This window comes from Bactrocera tryoni, unplaced genomic scaffold, assembly GCF_016617805.1.
Source record: "Bactrocera tryoni isolate S06 unplaced genomic scaffold, CSIRO_BtryS06_freeze2 scaffold_7, whole genome shotgun sequence".
Classification (NCBI taxonomy): Eukaryota; Metazoa; Arthropoda; class Insecta; order Diptera; family Tephritidae; genus Bactrocera; species Bactrocera tryoni.
This window is the reverse complement of record NW_024396366.1, coordinates 3,763,003-3,785,873: the sequence shown is the minus strand read 5'-3', so window position 1 is coordinate 3,785,873 and position 22,871 is coordinate 3,763,003. Positions and strand designations below refer to the sequence as shown.

The 22,871-nt window shown below is 34.1% G+C and overlaps 3 protein-coding genes and 1 non-coding gene across 4 annotated transcripts; all 4 read left to right on the top strand.

Annotated features, from left to right (window-relative positions):
- Nucleotides 1-5,412: 5,412 nt before the first annotated feature.
- Nucleotides 5,413-5,621, top strand: LOC120781896. The gene has a single exon (XR_005706174.1). It is a non-coding gene; the product is annotated as a small nucleolar RNA U3 (small nucleolar RNA).
- Nucleotides 5,622-8,516: 2,895 nt separating this feature from the next.
- On the top strand, nucleotides 8,517-9,042 carry LOC120781515. Its single transcript, XM_040113736.1, has 2 exons — nucleotides 8,517-8,641; nucleotides 8,706-9,042. Exons 1-2 carry the CDS (start codon nucleotides 8,517-8,519, stop codon nucleotides 9,040-9,042), a joined length of 462 nt encoding a protein of 153 aa, XP_039969670.1.
- An 85-nt stretch (nucleotides 9,043-9,127) lies between these two features.
- LOC120781626 (putative nuclease HARBI1) lies at nucleotides 9,128-9,788 on the top strand. The gene is made up of 2 exons (XM_040113858.1): nucleotides 9,128-9,351; nucleotides 9,406-9,788. Exons 1-2 carry the CDS (start codon nucleotides 9,225-9,227, stop codon nucleotides 9,786-9,788), a joined length of 510 nt encoding a protein of 169 aa, XP_039969792.1. The 5' UTR covers nucleotides 9,128-9,224.
- Nucleotides 9,789-17,631: 7,843 nt separating this feature from the next.
- LOC120781513 lies at nucleotides 17,632-18,292 on the top strand. The gene is made up of 2 exons (XM_040113735.1): nucleotides 17,632-17,659; nucleotides 17,728-18,292. The coding sequence occupies exons 1-2, from the start codon at nucleotides 17,652-17,654 to the stop codon at nucleotides 18,290-18,292; spliced, it is 573 nt and encodes a 190-aa protein (XP_039969669.1). The 5' UTR covers nucleotides 17,632-17,651.
- The last annotated feature ends 4,579 nt before the right edge of the window (nucleotides 18,293-22,871 follow it).

Here is a 22,871-nt window from a genome sequence, read left to right as displayed (position 1 = left end):
TTCTGATATAACTGTGGCTTCGGGTTCTAAAGGCAGCTCACAGTTACCTTTTGTTACGATATTTACGTAACGTAAACCCCACGACTTCCTAAATAAACTAGAGAACATGAAAGGTGTTACTCTAGTACCTCCCCTACTTCTAATGTGACCAAAAAAATGCTCTAAGCTGTCCTGACATAGTCGTCTTGTCTTTAGGTAAGGAAATCCTGAGTGTGACAGCAATCGCCACAATCGTCTTAAACTATTAATATTAATTAACCACCCCTTAATAAAATTGAAATTATTTGTTGTGTTGTTTCCTAACTCATCTACGATCCGAATTGTTTTTAAAACTTTTTCTGCCTCATCTAAAAACTGGTTTTGCTCCGGGGAACTTATAAAAACTTTTTAGTGGGTACAATGGCCTCAGTGAAACTACTATTAAAGATATCGAATAATTTATTAAAAAAAGAAACGAAATCCGCGGTATTAATAAAACTCATACTATTTGAGCTTAAGGCTCCCGAGCTGTAAAGAGAAAGCATACCTGAAGCGACCATATTACTTAACACTTGAGACGCGAATTTAACTTTCATTTTTTGAAATGTATTGGGGTATATATGAGCATCGGTTAATTTATGCGCACACCGATAACTCGACTTAGAGTCCTGTTTATAAAAATGGACTATATCTGACCAACATACGCGACTATTTTTAAAATCGACTTTATTTTTCATATTTTGTAAGCAGTTTCTGACTACATTTTAATAAATGGGGGCTATCGTAAAAAACATATTTCCTTACCATTAACATTGAAAAAGGCCGTGACATTGAAACACCTAGCAAATTGGCTAAATTTTGAAAATTGGTACCCTGGTCACAAACAAAATGGCAAGGAACTAGCCCTATATTTTGAAGTTGGGTAATGGCTTCAAGAATATATTTCTTGAGGACATCCCTTTACATGAGCCTCTAATAAAGAAATAAGCTAACGGGTGGGACCAAGGTTCCCACCTATACCTTGCACCATTATGGTCATTGCAGTTGTGGTTATTCTAGATGTGCGATTTTCATCGCCATAATCTTCCAGACCTATCACCCTATCAAATTTCCTATCATACTGCAGATGACATTTCAGTGACATTTCATCACAAGAAACTGATATGAACTTTTGTTCGAAAGAAAATCCCTTACTCCTAATTTGTAAAGACTTTATACTGCTTTGGGTGCAACCTGGGAAACGAGGCCAATCTGCGACAAAATTATGTAACGTAATTTCCGAGGGAAAACTAAGTTGGTGCTTTAGGTAGCGGTAAGCGATTGGCGACAAAAAATACACCCAAAGCTAAAGTTTTAAGAAAACTATCATATCGCCGACCTTGACTTTGGCGATTACTATTAACAAAACTACTTCTAATACAAGCACCTAACTGAGGAGGAACTTTGCTGCAAACTATCTCAAGAGGATCTGACTTTTCCCTAAATGAACTACTTCTTAACATTTCCCTACATCTTTCTAATTCAGTTGCCATTTGGACCACCTGAGCTTTTAAACTCCTATTCTCCTGTTCTTTTTTCATCTAATTTTATTTTTAAAATCCTATTCTCTTCCCTCAATTTTTTTTTCCTATCTGTCCCTGCTGTCAGACCCCTACATGTTTGCGCGGCTTTTTCATTACTATTTAGTAGTTCCTCCTCAAGAAGTGGCAGAGGCTCTAAAATATTCCCGCGGTCTTCCCTTTCTAAAAGCGGAAGCAGCTGCCTCGATGCACCGTTTGCATTTGAGGCAGATTCTTCCATTTGGGGAAAAAAAATCTTCAACGCCCATTTCAATAGGGTTTTCAAAAAAAGAATTTGGGGCGTTAAACATTGGCTCAATAATTAAATTTATATCCGGAACGGCTCTCGGACGCAGTTTTTTTGCGTTACGCATTTCTTCAGAAAAATGCCGCTCACACGCAAAAATATGTTTAGGTGTTTTTTCATTTTGATCTTCAAAAACACCTAAACGTTTGAGCCAACATTTACGCCTATTAAAAGAAAATACGAAATGTTATATATAATCATAAAATATGTATAATAATAATAATAGTGCAAAAAGTGCATATTTAATGAATATTTTAAAGTACGATTTTTTTTATAAATATCATAAATATTCAAAGATAAATCGTTACTTTAAAATAATTTATTTAGTTAATTAACGGTAATGGAAACAAATTGACAATTAAGTTTTAATACGTAGATGCGATAGACTGCAGGATATTTGTCAAATATTAAAATACACACGTTCTTAAAGACATAGTTATTGAGGCAGCTGCACGACTACATAACTGTGTCCATAAGAACGTGTGCATTTTAATATTTGACAGATGTCGCTTGCAGTCTGTCGCGATCTACATGTTCAGCATATCACACTTAAAAATACCCGGAATTTCAATTTCATTATCCAATCTATTTTACTTGCACAATTGAAACACTTATTTCATGGAAAGTAAAAGTCACAAACACTTTTTGCACTATTTAGCGTTTTTTACTCACCGTTCGAGATCCGTTCCACTGTTCGGAAAACTGAATATTCTCCCTCCCTCGCTGCAGCCAGCAACACATTTCCTCCAACTGCTGGTTGTTTTCGGCATTTTATCTGTAAAATAAAATAAAATAAAAAAGTATTAAATAAATGCAAATTTATTTAATAAAAGTTAAAATATACTCACATCTTCCAAATTATGTGCTGTTTTGCTTTCGCTATTCTTTGAACTAATGGCCGTTACAAATGGAGACAAAAAAATGAAAAATGTCTCCATTCGAATATTAATTTGGCGGGATTTCAATCTGGCCATCGCTCGTTTCCAATTGCTAAACGTCAAAACCTCCTGAACTCGATGAACTGTCAAAGTTTAGGTGGTTTTGACGTTTAGCAATTGCTCTCTCACTTCCAGTGAGAGAGCAGTTAAAGATCTCTTTATCTCTGGCTAACATTTAGCTCTTGCTCACACTAAGCAAGATTCAGGATTACGATCAGGCATGGGCAAAGTCTTAGCAGGTGCTAAAAGAGCGTAAGCTATCGTATACGTACACACACCGATTGTCACTAACACGCACAAGCGAAGAGCGTAAAACGAGCACTTACGATGGAACAAAGCGATGTTAAAATCAGTCTGCAATCAGAAGTTGAACTGAGCAGGTTGATGCGCATGAGTTGTATGCCGTATATAAATGAACACATATGCGAGTATAAACATGGAAGACCAAAAAACGTTTCAGACAGAGTGGGAATTTGAATTTTTTTTCTTTTGAATAATTCTGGGAAGCCGCAGTGCTTGTTATGTCAAAAAGTTCCTATAGAACAAGGCTTTCAGACAAACATTTAGAAGACCTGCTTAGAATAAAGGTAGCAAATTTTGATATAAATTATGACGACCTTCTTAAATTTATTACAGAATGAACTCTTTTTTTTTTGACACTCGGATAATTGTTTGAAATTAACTGACCTCTTGAAATGTGTATTCATAATATTTCATATTATAATAGCTTTCATTTTCTAATAGCTTTAACTTTATTGAAGTTTCGTTATAGATTTAAAATATTCGATGAATTCAAATATAGATTTATATTTTCTTTTCATATACAAATTTAATCTATTTTTAAGTTTTTAAATGAATTAGATTACTAATTTATAATTAACTAATAACTTAAATTTTATTCTTGCTTGAAATTAAAAATAATTATATTTTATATTCAATGGTTATGCACATATTCTTAAAAATGTGCATATGTATATACATACGTATTCGTAGCATTGCGGCTTCGTGCGACATAGACCTGCTCGTTCGACATCTGCAAGCAGACTGATTATTTTTGGTTGCTGGTATGCTTGGTCCCACAGTAAGCGCACTAACACAATCTCATTATGTGATGCTTGTTTGATTGTGATGGTGCCCATCCCTGATTACGATCAATCACAGATTATTTTCATCTCACTCCTTCATTTATCTGTTGGTGAGTATATAAATTGCTACTCACTATAATTTGACGGTAAAAGATGGCTAATTAGCCAAAATACAATAAAGGAAAATAATACCTTGAATACGGCGAAATCTTACAGGCTAGCCTTCACAACCCTACACTGCAAATAATTTTATTTATGCACTTTGGTTAAAACTGTTATTCCAGAGAACGTACATTTATAAAGAAGGTTCATGGTGTGCCGATTGTATATAAAGTATATAAATTGCTACTCACTATAATTTGACGGTAAAAGATGGCTAATTAGCCAAAATACAATAAAGGAAAATAATACCTTGAATACGGCGAAATCTTACAGGCTAGCCTTCACAACCCTACACTGCAAATAATTTTATTTATGCACTTTGGTTAAAACTGTTATTCCAGAGAACGTACATTTATAAAGAAGGTTCATGGTGTGCCGATTGTCATCACGTTCCTCTTTTTGGAGGGGTTGAGTTTTCCATTAGTGGATTTCACCACAAAAATATTTTTAGCGGATTTCACCAATATTTAACATGAGGGGGTCGAAAATAGCAGAATTGAGCATTTTTATTGTTAAATGAGAAAAGTGATGCTAATTTCAATGTTTACAAATGTACGGTTACAGATTCGCGTATATACAATGCGGAAACGACTATGGATATCATTTATACATAAGTATATATTATGAAAGATAAAAGTATATTTGAGCATATTAGTTGTTAAGCATATACATATGTGCAAGTTGACCCTTTTAATTACACTGTGGAACATTTTTGGGATTATTGTCTGGGGGGTGAGAAATTCCAAGTCAGGGTGATGGTACTAGGTCAGTATAGTAAAACCCTCAAAGGGTTTGGCGTTCGTATGTGTCAGTTTTTGAAGTTATACTTCTTATACGAGTTCGGGAAAGGTTGCGATAGATTCAGGTTGCACAACCTTGCTCAATATGAATCTACGCAACCTTGTCTGCGAAGATGTTCGAGCAGCAAGCGAAGCGGTGACAATCGGCGATCGTTTGTTCGTTTCTATCGGCACAGCTCGGCTTTTCAACTAACATCACAATGTTGCCATGCTTATGCTGTTGTTGTTTTTGTAGAACAATGTTTCAATTTTTGGTTGGTGACATATTCAATTAAAAATAAATTCTGTTGGGATTCGAACCTACGTGCTCGTCGCAACTTTTCAAGCGCATTCCACCAACACCACCATTGACACTTGTATTGCGTTGTCCTAATGATAGTTTTGTTATGCATGAAAGAAATATACAATGGATAGCCGAATGTTACCTCTTTCCTTGCTGCTGCTGCGCATATGTATGTTTGTATGCTTGTTCATTATTGAAGTTCTACTGCTTTTTCTTTCCTTTGTCTTTCATTTCTGCGAATTCTCAACTATTTTATGTGCCTTTTTGTTGAAATACCCTGCGTTGGTCTTTGAAAAATTAAGACTATACTTCACTACAGAAATGATCCTGTGAAGTACGGTCTTCATTTACATTTCTTGGAAATCGACCCACGATGACGAAGTATTTTCGTTTTATCTGACAGCGTGAGGTTAAGAAGTTCATTTCTAATTTTGTCTTGTGGCATATTAGAAATGATGTTTCTTCGAAAATCATTCGCTTACAACGGATAAAACGACTTCTGAGTGGTGATTTTAATGAATGAATTCCTTTTGGTTGAAACGCTCTGCGTTGGCCGTTGAAAAGTTAAGACTATACTTCTCAGGATCATTCATTTCTTCAAAGAAATTAATGACATTTAGAAATATGCATATTTGCATTATTTCGTTGTCATTTCCATATTCGTAGCAATAGAAGTTCTATGGCATAAGTAAAGTAATGGCCGCCGATTGTCACCCCTTGCCGCTGTAGCAGCTTCGCCTACAAACATGCGTAAATATGTATGTATGTATACGTATGATCGTGAATACATATCGACGCAGATTTTTGCGAGAAGCACCAGAAAGTTGTACAATTTATGATTTTTAGCTTTTGCCATCGTCGCGAAAAGACGACTTGTTGGCAAAGGCATGCTCGGGGAGATAATAAATTATAATAAATTTATAAAATGTGAATTTAAGTTTTCTAGTTTTCTTTCATACAAAATGATATGCATTTCTTGGAATATCACTAAGAAGTAGAACTTTATCCGCGCGTAGGGACTCCACGCACTTTTTTTTATGACCTTTTAAATTTTTTCCTTATCTTGATGTTTTTCGCTTAGTTGTAACATTTTTGCAAAAACGTAGTTTAACATAACTCGCGAACCACTATTATATATTTTTCCAATCCATTAGACGGTTGTAGCACACTATATTTGGTACCCAATTTTCGCTCACTATAACATAAGATAAAATTTAAAGGGTCATAAAAAAACTGACACATACGAACGCCAAACCCTTTGAGGGTTTTACTATACTGACCTAGTACCATCACCCTGACTTGGAATTTTTCACCCCCCAGATTAGCTGTTGTACTGTGTTATGAATTCCATTAAATCTGTTGAAATATAAATAAATATTTAATTAATATAGTTATTATAAGTTTTATACATATGTAAGTATTTATGTATGAATTTATTTTCTTTGGGCATTAGAAGTTTTGATAACATCTTATAACCAAGCCGTCACACAGATTAACATATGCATATAATTGCGTGTACATGTAAAAAGATTCTAAAAAACCATACGCATAATGTTCACATATTCACATATGAATGTAATTTTGTGTGCACGTAAACAAATTTGAAACAACCATTCGCATGTTTGTAAATTTGTCTACACACAACTTTGTATGTGAATATACACACCCATTGTTCCATACAAAGCGTCACAACATTGTGTTGTTGGTGGAAAATCCAAGCTGTGCGAAAAAAATTAACGAATGGCCGCTGATTGTCACCGCTTCCCTTGCCGCTGTACAGCTTTGCCGTCAAACAAGCGTAAATATGTATGTTTGTGTGTGAGCTTGCATACATATCGACGCAGACTTTTGTGAGCCGCGTAAAAATATTACAAAATATTTTTTACATTCCCTGACAAATACAGTCAATCCCGGTTATGTGTCACAATCAAAGATACAGATTTTTGTGGTTTGTTAAAAATAAAAATATCATATGGCACATAAGCGAGTGCGGATACTTAAGCGAGTGATACTTAAAACAATTGAGCAATTCACAACCTGTCGTAAGCATCGTAAAATCGTAAAATTATAAAAAAAAAACAAGAGTAAAAATTTATAATTTTACGATTTTACGATGCTTTACCACAGGTTGTGAATTGAACAAATAATTTCTATGTTTTTCAAAAAACAAACCGTGAGATGCCGCAAGACATAGGCAGTTAAGAGGGATGATTTTCATTTAAGCGGAGTACTACTTAAGCGGGATTCACTGTACACAAAAATAAGAAGAATATTGAATATGAAAAATTTTTAAACTTGAAATTCGGCAAATAAACTATGTTGTCTATTTTATTCTAATATTTTTTAATACTTATATTTGCGAGGTTGTCACTTTTTCCTTCTCATACATTTCAGAAATATATTCAATTTATGATTTTTAGCTTTTGAAAACGTCGCGAAAAAAGCTTGTGGGTAAGGCATGCTCGGGGAGATGTAATGGCGTCTGCTTTTATGAATGAATCGAATATGCTTTTTGAAAGTACGTTTGCGTTCACGAATGAAAATTTTGTTGTTGTGTTGTTGTTACAAATTTTGACGTCGGCAATTTGGCTGCCATATTGGTTTCTGATCAGTGGTCGGCATGAGAGGATCTGTCACTGTGTTGGTAAGCACGAAAAAAAAGTAGCCCAGTGAGAAATTGGAATTAAAATTAAGCAAATTTTATAAATAATTATTAGTATAATGAAAATTAACAAAATGTCTTTTAAGGATATATTCCCTATTATCTTTAAAAGACTTGGAACATAAAAGGCATTGCATGGCATCAAAGGCATTTAGAATCATAAAATATTTCTCGCAGGGCATATTTGGTTTTGCGCTATAGTTTTGCGTGATGTTAATTCGTTGCTGGCTCGACAACGACTGAACGATAGAGCGTAAGCGTACGTGTGAAGTTAGTTTGCAAAATTTTGCTATGAAATGCCGACCACTGTTTCTGATGCTTTTTCAAACGATTGTTGTTTTTGTAGAGCAATATTTGTAATTTTTGAGGGTGACATATCCACATGTGAACGCATGTAAGTATGTATTGTTTGTGTGGAAATGTCATACGCACATATTTACATATTTAAACATATTGCATGTATGATGACTTTTGAGACTATTGTTGTTTTTCCAGAAGAATGTTTGTATTTTTTGATTTACATGCGTACGCATATATTGGGCCTAATCATTGAATCCGCAACGAATTCGATTTCGATACGATACAGATTTTCGATCGAAAATTTTCATGCAGTCATTCATTCCGTCGATAAACTGCTTTATCAAAAAACACAAATGTCAAACTACATTATCGACGGTAAATTTGACAAGTTTGAAAAATTAAATTGGCTGGGCTTTTGCTTCGTTTATATAAATATTTGAAATGGATACAATCATGTTACATTTAAGTGATAGCGATAATGAGGATGAAAATTGTATACAAATTCGTCGCGAGCGCAGAAATTTGAGGAATAATTCAAAAGACATATTGGAAATGGATGATTATAAGTGAGTATTTAAGCTAAAAACGACATACATAGATAACTTTGTTTACATGCATATACATTTACAGTTTCTTCAAAAATTTTCGCATCAACAAAGGAGCATTTATATACATTTTAGAGGAATACGAAAATGTATGTGGAAATGATAAGAGACAAGGTTCTCTTTCTCCGAAAATAAAACTTGCTGCATGTCTGCGCTTCTTTGCCACAGGCAACTATCAGCATTGTGTTGGAAAGGACTTCAATATAAATGTGACCCAATCGACATTCTGTGGAATATTAGAGGAAGTTCTAAACATTCTTGAGTACAGACTATGTTCACGGAGGATTTCTATTTACATGAATGAAAACGAAGAATTGGAATCAAAAACATTTTTTTTGCCAAGTCAAAAATTCCGGGTGTGACAGTGGCAGTTGATGGAACTCACATAAAGATAATGGCTCCAACGAGAGATAAACATCTGTATTATAATCGCAAAGGATTCTCAAGTCTGAACGTTATGATAGTGAGACTTTTATATTTATCTTTAAACTGAATATTTATATATATTCGCTTTTCTGAATGTATATAGGTGTGCGACCACAAAATGCAAATACGCTACGTTAGTGCAAAATATCCTGGCAGTAGTCACGATTCTCATATATGGGATTTGAGTGACATAAAAACTATCAGCGCAACCAATTATCGGAGAGGAAATCCAAATTTAATATTAGGTGAGAAACCATTGATAAAAGTACAATCACCTAATAAAATTGTACGCATTAAAGGAGACAAAGGGTATCCTCTTCAACCATGGCTCATAACTCCATTTAGAGAACCAATCACATGCCTCAGAAAAAGAAGATTTAATACGAATCATGCTAAAGGCCGAATAATTTTTGAGAAAACAATAGGTTTATTAAAATCAGTATTTCGTTGCCTTTGTAGTGAACGAGGACTACATTACGCACCATATAAAGCAGCGCGTATTGTTAATTTCTGCTGTGCATTGCATAATATTCGTTTGCATTTTAATTCTAACGAAAATTTTAATGAGCCACACCTGGATATATCTGAAAATGAATATTCAAACAATGATGACAATGATTTAAATGATATGCCTACCGACGAAGCAAATAGAAAAAGAGAAACTTTTTCAGATATGTTTTAGTATAAGTTCATATATAACTAAATATGTTGAGTTCATTTCTATTAAAACTAAGTTAAAAAACGTAAAAATTCATTAAAATGTAAATATTTTGAATTAATAATAAAAACTTATGGATTATTTAAATGTTCAAGTTCCAGTTCTAGAATTTTTTTTTTGGTTTCCAATTTATCAAAGGCTATTTTTTCCATGACAGCGTTATGTCGCTTCATTTCTTTCAATTTATCCTTCTCATTTTCACTTAGTTTCCTAAGCCACCTGTTTGTGTCGGACTGTTCTTGGATATAGTCTTTTTGATGTTTAATGAGCGTGGCTAACAATTTAGATACATTTTCCTCCATCTTTTTTTGAATATTTATTTGTTCTGTAAGAAGACCCATTTTGTTTATTTTACTCTTTTTATGCGGGGTACAGAACACATCAGCATCTGCATTAGATTCTATGGTCTGGCCAGGAGTCATATATGACGTTTCAATCAAGTCAATGTCAGGCTGGGAATAAATTGACTCAACCGGTCTTTTGCGGGGAGTACTTGTTGTTGGTATTTCTTCCGGAATATTTTCTTTTGAGCATCCAAAACTTGTAATGCCCTTTAATCCCTCCACTGATGCATTGAGTGATAGAATAACACTCACTTCCTCTTCCAGTGCACTTAAAGAAATTTGGCCTGTTCCTGAAATTTGCTTTGCATTTTTGACCATTTTTTTCTTCGTCGCAAACTTGAAATCTGTCCAAACCTATAACTTAGGTAGCTTAATTCCGATAATATACAAATGGTGATTTTTCATACCTTCTTCCATTCAGTTCTGTCCTTGATTGGGGGACCTACTGCGTTTAATTTGTTTGAAATTTCTTCCCAAAAATTATTCAATTCGCCTGGTGCTCTTTGCGAAAATCCTTTCGCTATGTCGGGGTGCAGCTTCATTTCACTTACTAACACTTCAAATTGTTTTTTGTTGGTGTGTTTTTGTCTCTTATCTCTAAAATATCAATTTAAAATATAAATGATTGCGTCATTAGCAATTGTTTTTAAAAATACTTACAAATTATCCATTTTTGTAAGAATTCCGCAACGCACTCACCAACGGATTGATTTCGACACAAATTTTCGATATTGCGGTATCAATGATTTCGAAATTAGCGACATCTATGTGCCGCGGAAAGCATTTTATCAAGTCGGTAAGTGAGTTCACTTCGATCGAAAATTTTATTTTCGATACGGTTTCAATGATTTCAACGCAAATTTTTTCGATCATATCGAACCATATTTCGATCGAAACGGATTCAATGACTAGGCCTATTATTTGTGTGAGAATGTCATACACACATTCATACATATGTGTGTACGTACATAAATATAGAGAAGCGCGCACTTTTTATATTACTGATAAATGATAATATCTTGATTTGAAATTGATTTGTACTTGCATACATACAGTGAGCGCATTTCGTTCAGCCGAATGGCTGGTTGTTCCTATTATTTAACGTTATTCTGAAAATTGCTACGGTACTTTTTGCTTTCTACGAATATTTTGCATTTTGCTTTCGTAACCATTTATTTTTTCAATGTTATTAGTCTACATATATCATACTTGAAAAATTTTTAGTGGAAAGAGGTAATCAGTGTCAATTTCAGTGCGCATTTCGTTTAGCCGAAAAGGTGGTAAAAGTCATTTTACAAAGAAATTAAGAGGTAATTTGTATTTTTTTAGAAAAAATATTACAACTGACACTGCATAGATTTATTGGGTTCATTTAAGTTATTACGTTTTGTTTTTTTTTATACCCTTTAAAGCCATGCCGAAGGGACCCTACTTGTCAAGTGAATAGAAAGCCGGAATACCATTGTCTTCGGTAGACATGTTTGCAGCGTAGCGAGTTTCGGTTTCACACTTACACTTCACAATATTTTCTCACTTCACAATATTTTCACACTTCACACTATTAACTCTTGAACACGACTTCACTAGATCAAGTTCTCAACTCGAGTGACTTTACGTCGTTTTCTTCCTTTTGAACTTACCACCGAACCACGCTCGACGATAGCGACGCCACGCTGTCGTCCCGCTAAAACGGTACTCCTCGAAGAGACGACATGCAGACAACCACACTCGACGGTGGAGACGCCACGTTGTCGCCCCGCTAAAGCGGTACTTCTTGAAGTGACAACCAAACACAGCACAATTAACGGCTGATGGAATAATGAGGAACTTAGACTTCTAATGTCTATACACATACACTCACACACGCATACCAATATCCACATACCATTAGGGTGCGCCGACACGGCCATTCTGACCATTACACGACCTCGTGCAATTTTATCAAAAATGCTATGTTACCATTCAATCAACTTATAAAAGTTTATTCAAATGTAATTTCCAATTTTTCATCTAATCTTATAATTTCCATTGACAAATTACATCTTCATATTTCTATTTCCTTCTTAACTAATATAAAATCTTTTTCCTTAACACAGCTCATTTTCACACTATCATTAACCACTCATGGTTTATATTATAATACCCAATGCGCCACACACCATGATCAAAACAATTGTTTCGCACTTGTGCCCACATTATTATCACAAACATCATTATAAGCCCTTAAGGCAATTGTACTGTCTCTTTGAACTTTCAACTTTCTTTATTACTGTCTCTTTCAACAGTGTCTCTTTCAACTTTCTTTATTACTGTCTCTTTCAACAGTGTCTTTTTTCAATTTCTACATTACTGTCACATAATCAATTCATTACTCAATCAAATGCGTCACACGCCATGATCAAAACAACCATTAGTATGTTTTGAACTTGTGCTTGCATTATGATCTGAGTACTCTGCCATTTTCTTTGGCCAGCCATTCATATACTTTGTCATTCTTATTTGTTTCTTTCACTCTCTTTAGTGATTTCAACATTCTCAACATCTTCATTCTTATTTTCTTCAGTAACTTCAACACTCTCAATATTTTCATTTTCGTTCTCTTCACCGTTCGCAACGGATTCTCTACTTGCAACAACATCCTCGGGCGCTTGCGACTCTGGTAACTTTCTTAAATCCTCGTGTGCATATTTATAATTCCTTTTATTGGTTAAAGATTTCAAAATATACCTGTCACTTTCTAGAACCTCTCCTATTTCAAAAGGTCCCTTGAATTTCGGACTTAACTTGGTCTAATGTCTTTCTTCACTTTTAAGTAACACAAAATCCCCAACTTTGTGTCTAACTACTTTTGCTTCATTTTTATCAAATCGTTTTTTATCATAAACTGCAGTGGCTAACACATTCTTTGCAGCTTGCGCTCTTACGTTTGGCAGATCAACAACATTTTCTATGTCACTAGGTGGAAGTAATCCTAATGGGCGTGCTACCTTTCCCAACAACATTTCTAAAGGACTTGCTTTTGTAATGCGGTTGGTTGTACAATTGATTGCCAACTGCACCTCTCCTAACACATTCTGCCAAGACTGAGTTCCAGTTTCAACCGCCGTTAACATATTTTTTAACGTGCTTAAGGTTCGCTCCACTTGACCATTAGCTCGACTTGCACCAGTGGCTATCAAATGCAAGTTTATTTTCTGATCTGAACAGAATTGACTGAACTTTGCGTCTGTAAAACACCTTCCCTGGTCAGCTATTATTCGTCGGTACTCCAAACAATGAAACAGCGGATTGAACGGCTTTTATGCAACTCTCACTGTCTAATTTAAGGCTATGACTAAGATAGACGTATTTGGTAAACGCGTCTACCTGAACAATAACATTCTCCTTCTGGTCACTCTTGCCACTTAATTTTCCTGTAATATGGATGTGGATAGTGTGCCAAGGGGTAGTGACTTTTGGTATTGGATGCAATTCAGCCTGTATTTTCCCTGAGGTGCATTTTGACATTTTGCAAGTGATGCAGTTGTCAACAAATTTTTTAACAAATTTTGACATATTGTCAAACCAGTAAAAATCGTAAGTTTTATCCAATGTCTTATCAAAACCCAAATGCATTATTGACTCATGAACTTGGTTTATAACAGACCATATGAAAGCTCGTGACACCACTGGTAAACAACGTGTTCTGCCATTTCTCTGTATTTTTCGATGAAGAACTCCCGCCCTCAATTCATAGGTTTTTGCAATATCTTCAGGCAGAGAAAACCCTTTTAATTTTTTTACAATTTCGACTATGTCCGAATCTCGACGCTGTTAGGCAATAAGCCAGTTGCTTGAAATTTCAGCTAAATTTACTCTCTTCTCATCGACCAATCTTGTGGCCGAAGTAGACTTTGTCAAAGGAGGATTTCTCGATAGAAAGTCAACATGTGCCATTCTTTTCCCTTCTCTATACTGAATATCGAATGTGAATGACTGCAAATAAGCCCACCAACGTTGTGCTCTGGGGGTTAAATCTTGTTTATTTTTTGACGCTTTTAGAGAGTTGCAGTCAGTATAAACAATAAAGTTCCTGCCCAACAAATAATGTCGAAATAGAACAGCTAAGGTTTCCAATTCATACGAGTGATATCTTGATTCTGTGGGTGAAGTAGTTTTGCTATAGTATTCTATTACTTGAGGTTTGTTATTAATTCTAAGTAATAAAATTGCACCGTAGCCAGTACAACTTGCGTCTGTATGCAATTCGATTGGATAAATTGGGTCAAAGATAACAAGAACTGGTTTTTCAGTAAGAATGGCAATGACCTTTTTCCGTATCTGCTCATGTTCTGTTTTCCAAATAAATTTATTTTTGTCTGCAGTTAAGAAATATAACGGTTTCATTAATTGTGAAAATCCCTTAATAAACTGTCGGAAATAAGATGCTAACCCAATAAATTGTGTGAGTGAATTGATTGACTGTGGAGGCGGAAGAGCAGTCAACGCTACAATTTTCTGTGAATTTGGACGAATTTCACCAGCACTTACATTGTAACCCAAATATTGAACCGATGTTTTCAGAAAAGAATACTTTGTAAGGTTGAATGAAAACCCAGCCTCCGTCAAAACATTTAGAACAATCTGTAAACTTTCTAACGCCTCGCATTTTGTTGAGGCAACTATCATGATATCGTCCATATAGACGATAACAAAGGAATTAGCTAGATCCCCTAGTGCCTGCATTACTAATCGTTGAAAAACCGAAGGTGCGTTTCTGAGCCCGAATGGCATAGATAAAAATTCGTATTGGCCATCTGGTGTTACAAACGCCGTGTACTCAATAGACGCTGAATGTAAAGGAATTTGATAATATCCACTGGCCATATCTAGACATGTAAAGTAATTAGTTGGAGGAGCTATTTATTTGATCTTGTATAAGTGGTAACGGGTTTTTATCAGCGACTGTATTTGAATTTAGCTCTCTATAGTCAACACAAAGTCTGTCTGAACCATTTTTTTTTTCTTAACCAATAATATAGGGCTTGCATAAGGTGAAGAGCTTGGCCTACTTATATTGCATTTTAGTAATTCATTAATTTTTTCTCGAACTAAATCTCGCTCACATGGACTCAAACGATATGGCCCTCTTTGTACAGTTTTTGTTGGATTAATTAATCTTATTTTCATTTCACCAATTCTGACTTTAGTACTTGGGATACCAGTCATAAATGAATTTGAGTACTTTGCTAACAATGAATGTAGTTTTATTTTGTCTTGTCCCTCGAGCTCAGTATTAATATCGGTTGGCTCATTGCCAGTACATAAATTAACAATTTTGGTTCTTGACATTTTAAATTGGTTTGATGAAATAACAATACCAAAACCCTGATTAAGTATTTCACGGCCAATGACAATGTCATTTAGCATATCATCATCGCTCATTACATAAAACAAAATTTCAATACAATTATCGTCAATTTTTACGTTATTTAATATTTGTACAGTACTACAAATTCCATTACTGCCTATACCTTTTAGCATAACAATGTTATTGAATATTTTACCACAAAATTTTATACTTAGCTTTTCTTTCATTAACGAAGATTCCGACCCAGAATCAAATGTGATTTCAAAAATTTGGTCTCTGTGGTTCAGGCAACCTTTAGGTACTGCAACACTGCACTGTTCCACTCGCTTTTCCCGGTTGAATGCCTTGTTTTTATCAACTTCCTTCTTTGCTTTACTTAAACTATTCACTTCTCACATATTTTATCACTTTCTACACCTTCGCCATGAGCGCTTTCTTTTTCGCTTTGCATGCACATTAAAATATTATTTACCGCAGCACTTTACACAACTATTTCACAGTTAATACTCGAAGCAGTTTCACTCTATCGCCCGTCCGTCCGTCCAACCACACACTTCTCACAAATGCAACTCTGATAAAAGTAACCACCCACATTACCTTCTTCTAAGTACTTTTCAATGCACAACAACACTCTTTGCACGAGCGGATCGCAAGACAGCTCCGGCACCCTCTCAACTCGGTTCATTTACTTGCAACAAGCCATCCTGCAACGCTTTTATCTGCATCGCGTATCCATCCACATTTCATTGCCTTTCAATACAATTTCTTGTAAAATTACTTCAACAATAGCACATCACGACGAAGTGCTGGCGCTTGCTTTGTCTGAGCCGAATTTGGGTACTTGCACTGACCTGCTCCGCCCCGCATCTGGCACAGCCAGATCCATGGCCCGCACAATCAATTTTCCACTCTGCAACTCCATCATGGTACGCCATGGTCCATCCAATGTTTGAGGCAGATGGGCATATTCCACTTCTGATGTCGGAATACCATTGTCTTCGGTAGACATGTTTGCAGCGTAGCGAGTTTCGGTTTCACACTTACACTTCACAATATTTTCTCACTTCACAATATTTTCACACTTCACACTATTAACTCTTGAACACGACTTCACTAGATCACGTCCTCAACTCGACTGACTCTACGTCGTTTTCTTCCTTTTGAACTTACCACCGAACCACGCTCGACGATAGCGACGCCACGCTGTCGTTCCGCTAAAACGGTACTCCTCGAAGAGACGACATGCAGGCAACCACACTCGACGGTGGCGACGCCACGTTGTCGCCCCGCTAAAGCGGTACTTCTTGAATAAATATTAAAGTTTTTACAAAAAAAAGAGTGCAAAAGTGACAAACATGTATCCACATTTGCTCGCCACTGTACATATATTATTATTATAATATATTATGTTTTTAGGATATTACGATAATATTTCATATATGTATATAGCATATATACATGCATGCGAAATTTATTATCAAAGATAATATTATCAAAGATAAGAAATATTTAAAAAGTAGCTTTTATTTGGACATTAACTACAAATATTATCTTGAAAATAGCATAATTTAATAATAATGTTATCAACTTTGCATAAATTCATAAAAATTCGCAAAATTACATTCATATCAATTGATATGATAGCATGTAAACAAATAAAAATATAAGCCAAAAGGCCAACATGCGTCTGTAAAAGCAATGTATATTTCTGAGCATAATTTTCATTGAATGCTCAACTCTGTTCACTCATTTCTGTTAAAATTTCTCCTGCCGAGCCAAAAGTGGTGAAATCCACTTATAGAAAATTCATGGCTCTTGACAGTTTACACGCTTGTCCGTAATTGAACCTTCTCTATATTATACGTTCTCTGGTTATTCTTTCAACACTGCTGGAAAAGTCTTGAAAATCGGAACATCACAGTTGAATATTCACAATACTAGGAATGATAAAGAAAGAGATTGGTCGACTTCCTAAACGCAGGTTGCAATGCATATTTACAATGCATATAGTTCCTAAAGTCATACTTGAATATTCTAGCAACGCCTAATGTTCCTAATTAGTTGGCAACTCAGTTTTAAACGCATCAGATGTTTAAAGCGTGCGTCAATTTTATTTGGTATGCAGAACAGACAATGGCAGAGTAAATAATTTTTATTTATTGTAACTAATTTAAATTGTGTTATCATTTCGTTTTATCTTATATTATAGAGAAAAAAAGTGGACACACGAGCGGAAGAAATTATTAATAACAACAAGGCTTCGCCATGAAGCAGAATTTTCCGGCAAAAAAAGAAAGAGAAATACAATTTGGGAATCGATTTTAAGGGAAATGAGGGACGTTGAGAGCTCGTTTCCATTTTCAAGAGATGAAATAACGAGGTGTTTTCTCAACATAATGGGGACTTATAAGCGTATAAAGAAAAGAAACAGTACTTCTGGCGAAGCAGCATCAAATTGGGAATATTTTAGTGAAATCGATGAAGTGTTTGGGAGTCTTTCTAGTATTGAAGTGCCATTAGAAATGACCGAGTATTCTATAATTTCATTGGAAAGTCCTTCCACCGCAGCAACAATTGACGGAATGGATGTAACACCTACAACATCAGTTAAAAGAAAGAGAAAAGACGTAATCGAATTCTTAGAGAAAGAATCCGAAAAGGAAAACGAAGCTATAAATAAGCTTATAAAAATAGAAAGTGAAAGACTTGAAGTTGAAAAAGAAAAACTTAAAGAATTAAAGCAACTACGGGCTTTATTTGAAAACCCAGGATAGTTTATAAATAATATAAATAATTGCTGTTATATAATTATAAGAAATATATATATGTATATATGTTATAGTTTTGAAAGTTCCTATCTTATGAAATAAAATACATTTATGTTCATGTTATTCAAATTGTGTTTTTTATTTTAGAATTGTCGTTTAATTCAACTTGAAAACAACGCTGCCAGGGCATTTCGTTTTTGTTGGGCTTCATCTCTTTGCAATGATGGAACACTAACTTCAGATGTTTGGGCCTCCTCTTCGTCCAATTCTATGCAATCAATGTTTTGCCGAACTTCATTGATTATAATCACGTTATGTATTATCATGCACGTTAATACAATAATTTTTGGAATATGAGCGAGCTGTACACCAATAAATTTTAAAATTCTGAACTTTTGTTTTAATATTCCGAACGCCTGTTCAACAAAAACTCGGTTAGTGCTTAAAATAGTGTTAAATTGGTTCTGCTGCGATGTTAAAAAACCATTATCCCGATATGGCACCATGAGAAACGTTTCTAGCGGATAAGCTGCGTCGCCTAAGAAGTGATGATTTGGTGGAATTTTTAATTCACCGCTTACTACTGCTCTACGAAATGAGCTCCTTTGCCACGTTTGACGTTGAGAAAACCCATCAGCGATCTTTTTTTGAGCTGCAGTAGTAGTTGGAAATTTTATTATTGTCGATTTTAGACGACATATAAGTTTGAGGATTTTAATAAATGCTCTATAAGTGGCGCCCATTCCTACATCAAATCTGTCACTAATTTGTGGAAATGATGTATTATTGGCAAGCTTCCAAATTGTCAAATACAATGCCTTTTTCATGGAAACTACAGTACGACCTGTTGATGATTCGGTCCACATTGGTTGCAGCATAGTCATCAGCCTCTGAAATTGCAGCGAACACGTTTTATGTTATCCATATTTGAAATTCAATTGTGTACTTACCTTGAACGTGCTTCTTCGCATCCGAAAATGGGAATAAAATACAATAGATCCACAAAAATTTTTATTTTTCACCACCTTTCATCTCGTTAAATTCAAAGTCCTTAATAAAAACTTCCGCTTCTTTTTTTTCTTTTCAATTAGTTTTTTTATCAAAATTAATGAATAATTTCTTCTCTCGTCCATATTAACTCAAAATTTCGTTATTTGTAATAACAGTCATTATTTGACATTTGTTTTATGTATGAGTTTTACGATGACGTTCCTAAACGTCATTTATATGCAAAGCATTTATTTGCAACGTAGAGTTGCGTTGAAAATCAGCTTTGCATTTCATACGCATTTTTTCGAGTTATGCATCGCAACTTGCGTTTAGGAAGTCGGCCATTATACCAAGTTTTGCCGTTGCGTTTTTCGGTTTTGGCTAAGGCAGATGTGGCTAAGAAAGTATGTATCAACAAAATACAAGCGGTGGCAAAATGAATTTAAGAATAGGAAGATTCAAAGTAGAAAAATTTTATACAATTTGTGTGTTGAGGGACCTCGCCCATTTAAAAAAAAATTAACCACGGAATTTTGTGGGTATGTCACTAACTCGATTTCGCCCATTTGCAATGCCTCTCTTTCGTTGTAATAAGGAATACGTGTACCAAATTGTTCCATGATATTTCAATGTTTACTTAAGTTTACGTTTGCATCGACAGTGACAATTGAAGATCTCATAGTTTTTACGAATATACAAGTAATAAGGCCAAATTTAATTAAATGATGTTTTCAAATTGATTTCATTCAAATTTTCGTTAAATACTTTGTGTTTGAATTAACAAATATAGAGGCACGCATGTTAAAAGATTTACATGAGAGAGAGAAGGAGCACCACCGGAAAATAAAGGGATATGCTACTTTGAGATTTTACCTTTTTCAGTTCAACTGTAATTATGGCCACCTTTCGACTCTGCTTTATTAATTGTAAATTGGGCTAATTACTGGCTACATTTCAAACTCTTGCTGTTATTTATACTAATTCCTATGAAGATAATTTTCGTACATTGATTGGTTTATTGTATCTTATCTGCTGCTTATCTGATGTTGAGGATATTCTCGAACCTATTGTTTGTTGTACATATTTTTCTCGTAGTAGATAAGGGATTAAGGACAGATTTGAGATAGCCATTATTAAGCCTTCTTAAAATTAAGCGTATTATCTTTAGTGTAAATTGCGGTTTTGTTCGATTTTGAAAGTTCTAATTTATACATTTCATCGATTCTCTTCCTTTACCGTTATCTCGTAGCATTCGCAGAATTTAATTGTGGCATAGGTAAATAATGTTATAATACAGATTCACAGGATGCAAAAGATTGTGTATTTTATGGGATATTCTTCGATTGGTATCACAAAAGCTGAAATTTCTTCAATATTATTAAATCTATATTCGGCATTGGATTCAATTATTCTCAGAATTTCTAGTTTTTCGCCATGTTGCTTGTGTATGGCATCTTTAAGTTCTTATTGGCGGTTGATGTATTGTCTCCCATCGATAGTTATGGAATATTTAAATTGTATTAACTTAGGCCTATCTATTTCTATATTATTCCAGGTATGTTTATGATAGGTTATAATATTACCATTTTCGAGTAATTGTATAGGTACATTATTTACTTGACATTTAGCTGGCGCATTTTGTAATAATTATATTAATAGTACAAATATTTGCATTCTTAAATTTACATATGTAATTTTCAATATAGTTTTGGAATTTTTCGATAGAAGTAAATGCATTATTGCATTTTGATATATTAGAATCTAATAATTTTTTTTTTTGTGTGCAAGTGAATATATGTATGTAGTTTACGGAAATTACATTTTGTTTTTATAATAATATATTTATAAATAATTACGATTGCGTGATTAAAATAACAAATATGTATATCAGCGTGTTTTAAAATATTAATTATATGTAAATCTAATATTTCATTGAATACCATTTGTTGAATACCTTTGGATTTAGAGTGCCTGAATAAATATTTCTACTTTTTCCGAAAATAATTGTTATACACTTCGGAAATTAATAATTGAATTAATTTTCTTTTGCTTGTTATTGTTTTCTATTAGCATATTTAATCCTGTTTTAATTTCAATTAAATCATCGTGATCAGGTGCGTTAAAGACTTTGTCTCCTGGGGATGTACCATTTTCCTATGCAGGACTCTTGTAATTTCTATCAATGTGTGATGGTACAAATTGAGCGTTGGTTGCTGAATTGTATATTTGTTTCGCACATATGTATGTACATATGTATACTGTTTAATTCTGACTCGTTATCAGTCACTACAAACTTAGCATTTGGGCAAATTTGTGAAAATATTTCATCTATATAGTATATTTATGTAGTAGTACTTTGAATACTTATCATTTGTGCCAATGTAAATACTTCCGTTCATTTGGAATAGATCTAAATTTATGTGTTGACTTACTTTATCTGGTATTAAGAGGCTATACCAGTGTGACACTTTCAAAAAAATTAGTTTATATATTCAAAAATATCCTGTGAAATCGGCAAGGTCATATCTTGAATAGTTTTTGAATGGCAGCGTTCTAAACAGCGACCGCTCAGAGGTCCAAACATACATACTCATATAAGTGAAACTTTAAACGCTTTTTCTCGAAGCGACATTTTTCAAAATTGCTGACATGATAACTCAACGAGAACTTGAGCGATCGACTTTAAATTAAAACTGGGTAGAGTTGAATACATTTGCTATACAATGGACTACGATTTTTGATTGGTTGAAAATTGTCAATTTGGTATTAAAAAAACGACAATTTTTTCGTAAAAAAACGATTTTTTTTTCAAAATTACGCCATTTTTTTAATTTCTGATATTTTTCAAAGATTGTAGTTCATTGTATAGAAACTATATTTAAGTTTAATAAACATTTTGAATTTTTTTGTTTCAGCTACTCATTCGACCGGAATCACGCCAGTAGTTGAGGCACTTTTTTTTCGGCACTTCCGCAGACAGCACATAACTCCGTTATTTTTCAATATTTTTGTAAAAAAAAAATGTAATATAGCTAAAAATATACTTTATTACGTCCATAGAACGTCGAAACATTCAATCTAGTACTTTCTTTTAAAAAAATTCGCGAAAATCGCCTAATTTTTCATGCGTCACACTAGTATAGCCCCTTAACGTAGCTCCAATTGGTTATTTATTTGGTCTGCGTTCATATTTGTTTTTAAGGCAAATTTCAGCGTTTCATTTTTACACATTTGTCTTATAGTTGGCCAAAAATATTTAGTTAGTGTTTCTTGTGTGTTGTTTTTATAACTGCGATGTGCACATTTATGTGGTTGCATTACAATTTCTTTTTGTTTGTTTATATTTTTTACCTGTTCTATAATTTTTTGAATTAAAACAATTGATATATTTGAAAATCTAGCAAAAATCTCATTTTCAAAATTGAATAGAGCATCTTCTTCTATTTTAATAGCAGTTGTTACTTTTGGATTTATTGTACGTTTCAAGTTTAAGAGTTCTAGATATGAATGAAATAAGTTTCCTATTCTGAAAGAGTACAACTCCTATTGGAAAGTTACTTGTATCTGTCATTAATTCAAATGGTTTGTTGAAATC

Excerpts from the sequence above, each read along its gene's own strand:
- LOC120781515 (XM_040113736.1), top strand. The coding sequence starts at position 8,517 with ATGGATACAATCATGTTACATTTAAGTGATAGCGATAATGAGGATGAA. Across the intron at positions 8,642-8,705 it reads TTGGAAATGGATGATTATAA|TTTCTTCAAAAATTTTCGCA; the intron begins GTGAGTATTTAA and ends ATACATTTACAG.
- LOC120781626 (XM_040113858.1), top strand. The coding sequence starts at position 9,225 with ATGCAAATACGCTACGTTAGTGCAAAATATCCTGGCAGTAGTCACGAT. Across the intron at positions 9,352-9,405 it reads AAATCCAAATTTAATATTAG|GAGACAAAGGGTATCCTCTT; the intron begins GTGAGAAACCAT and ends TACGCATTAAAG.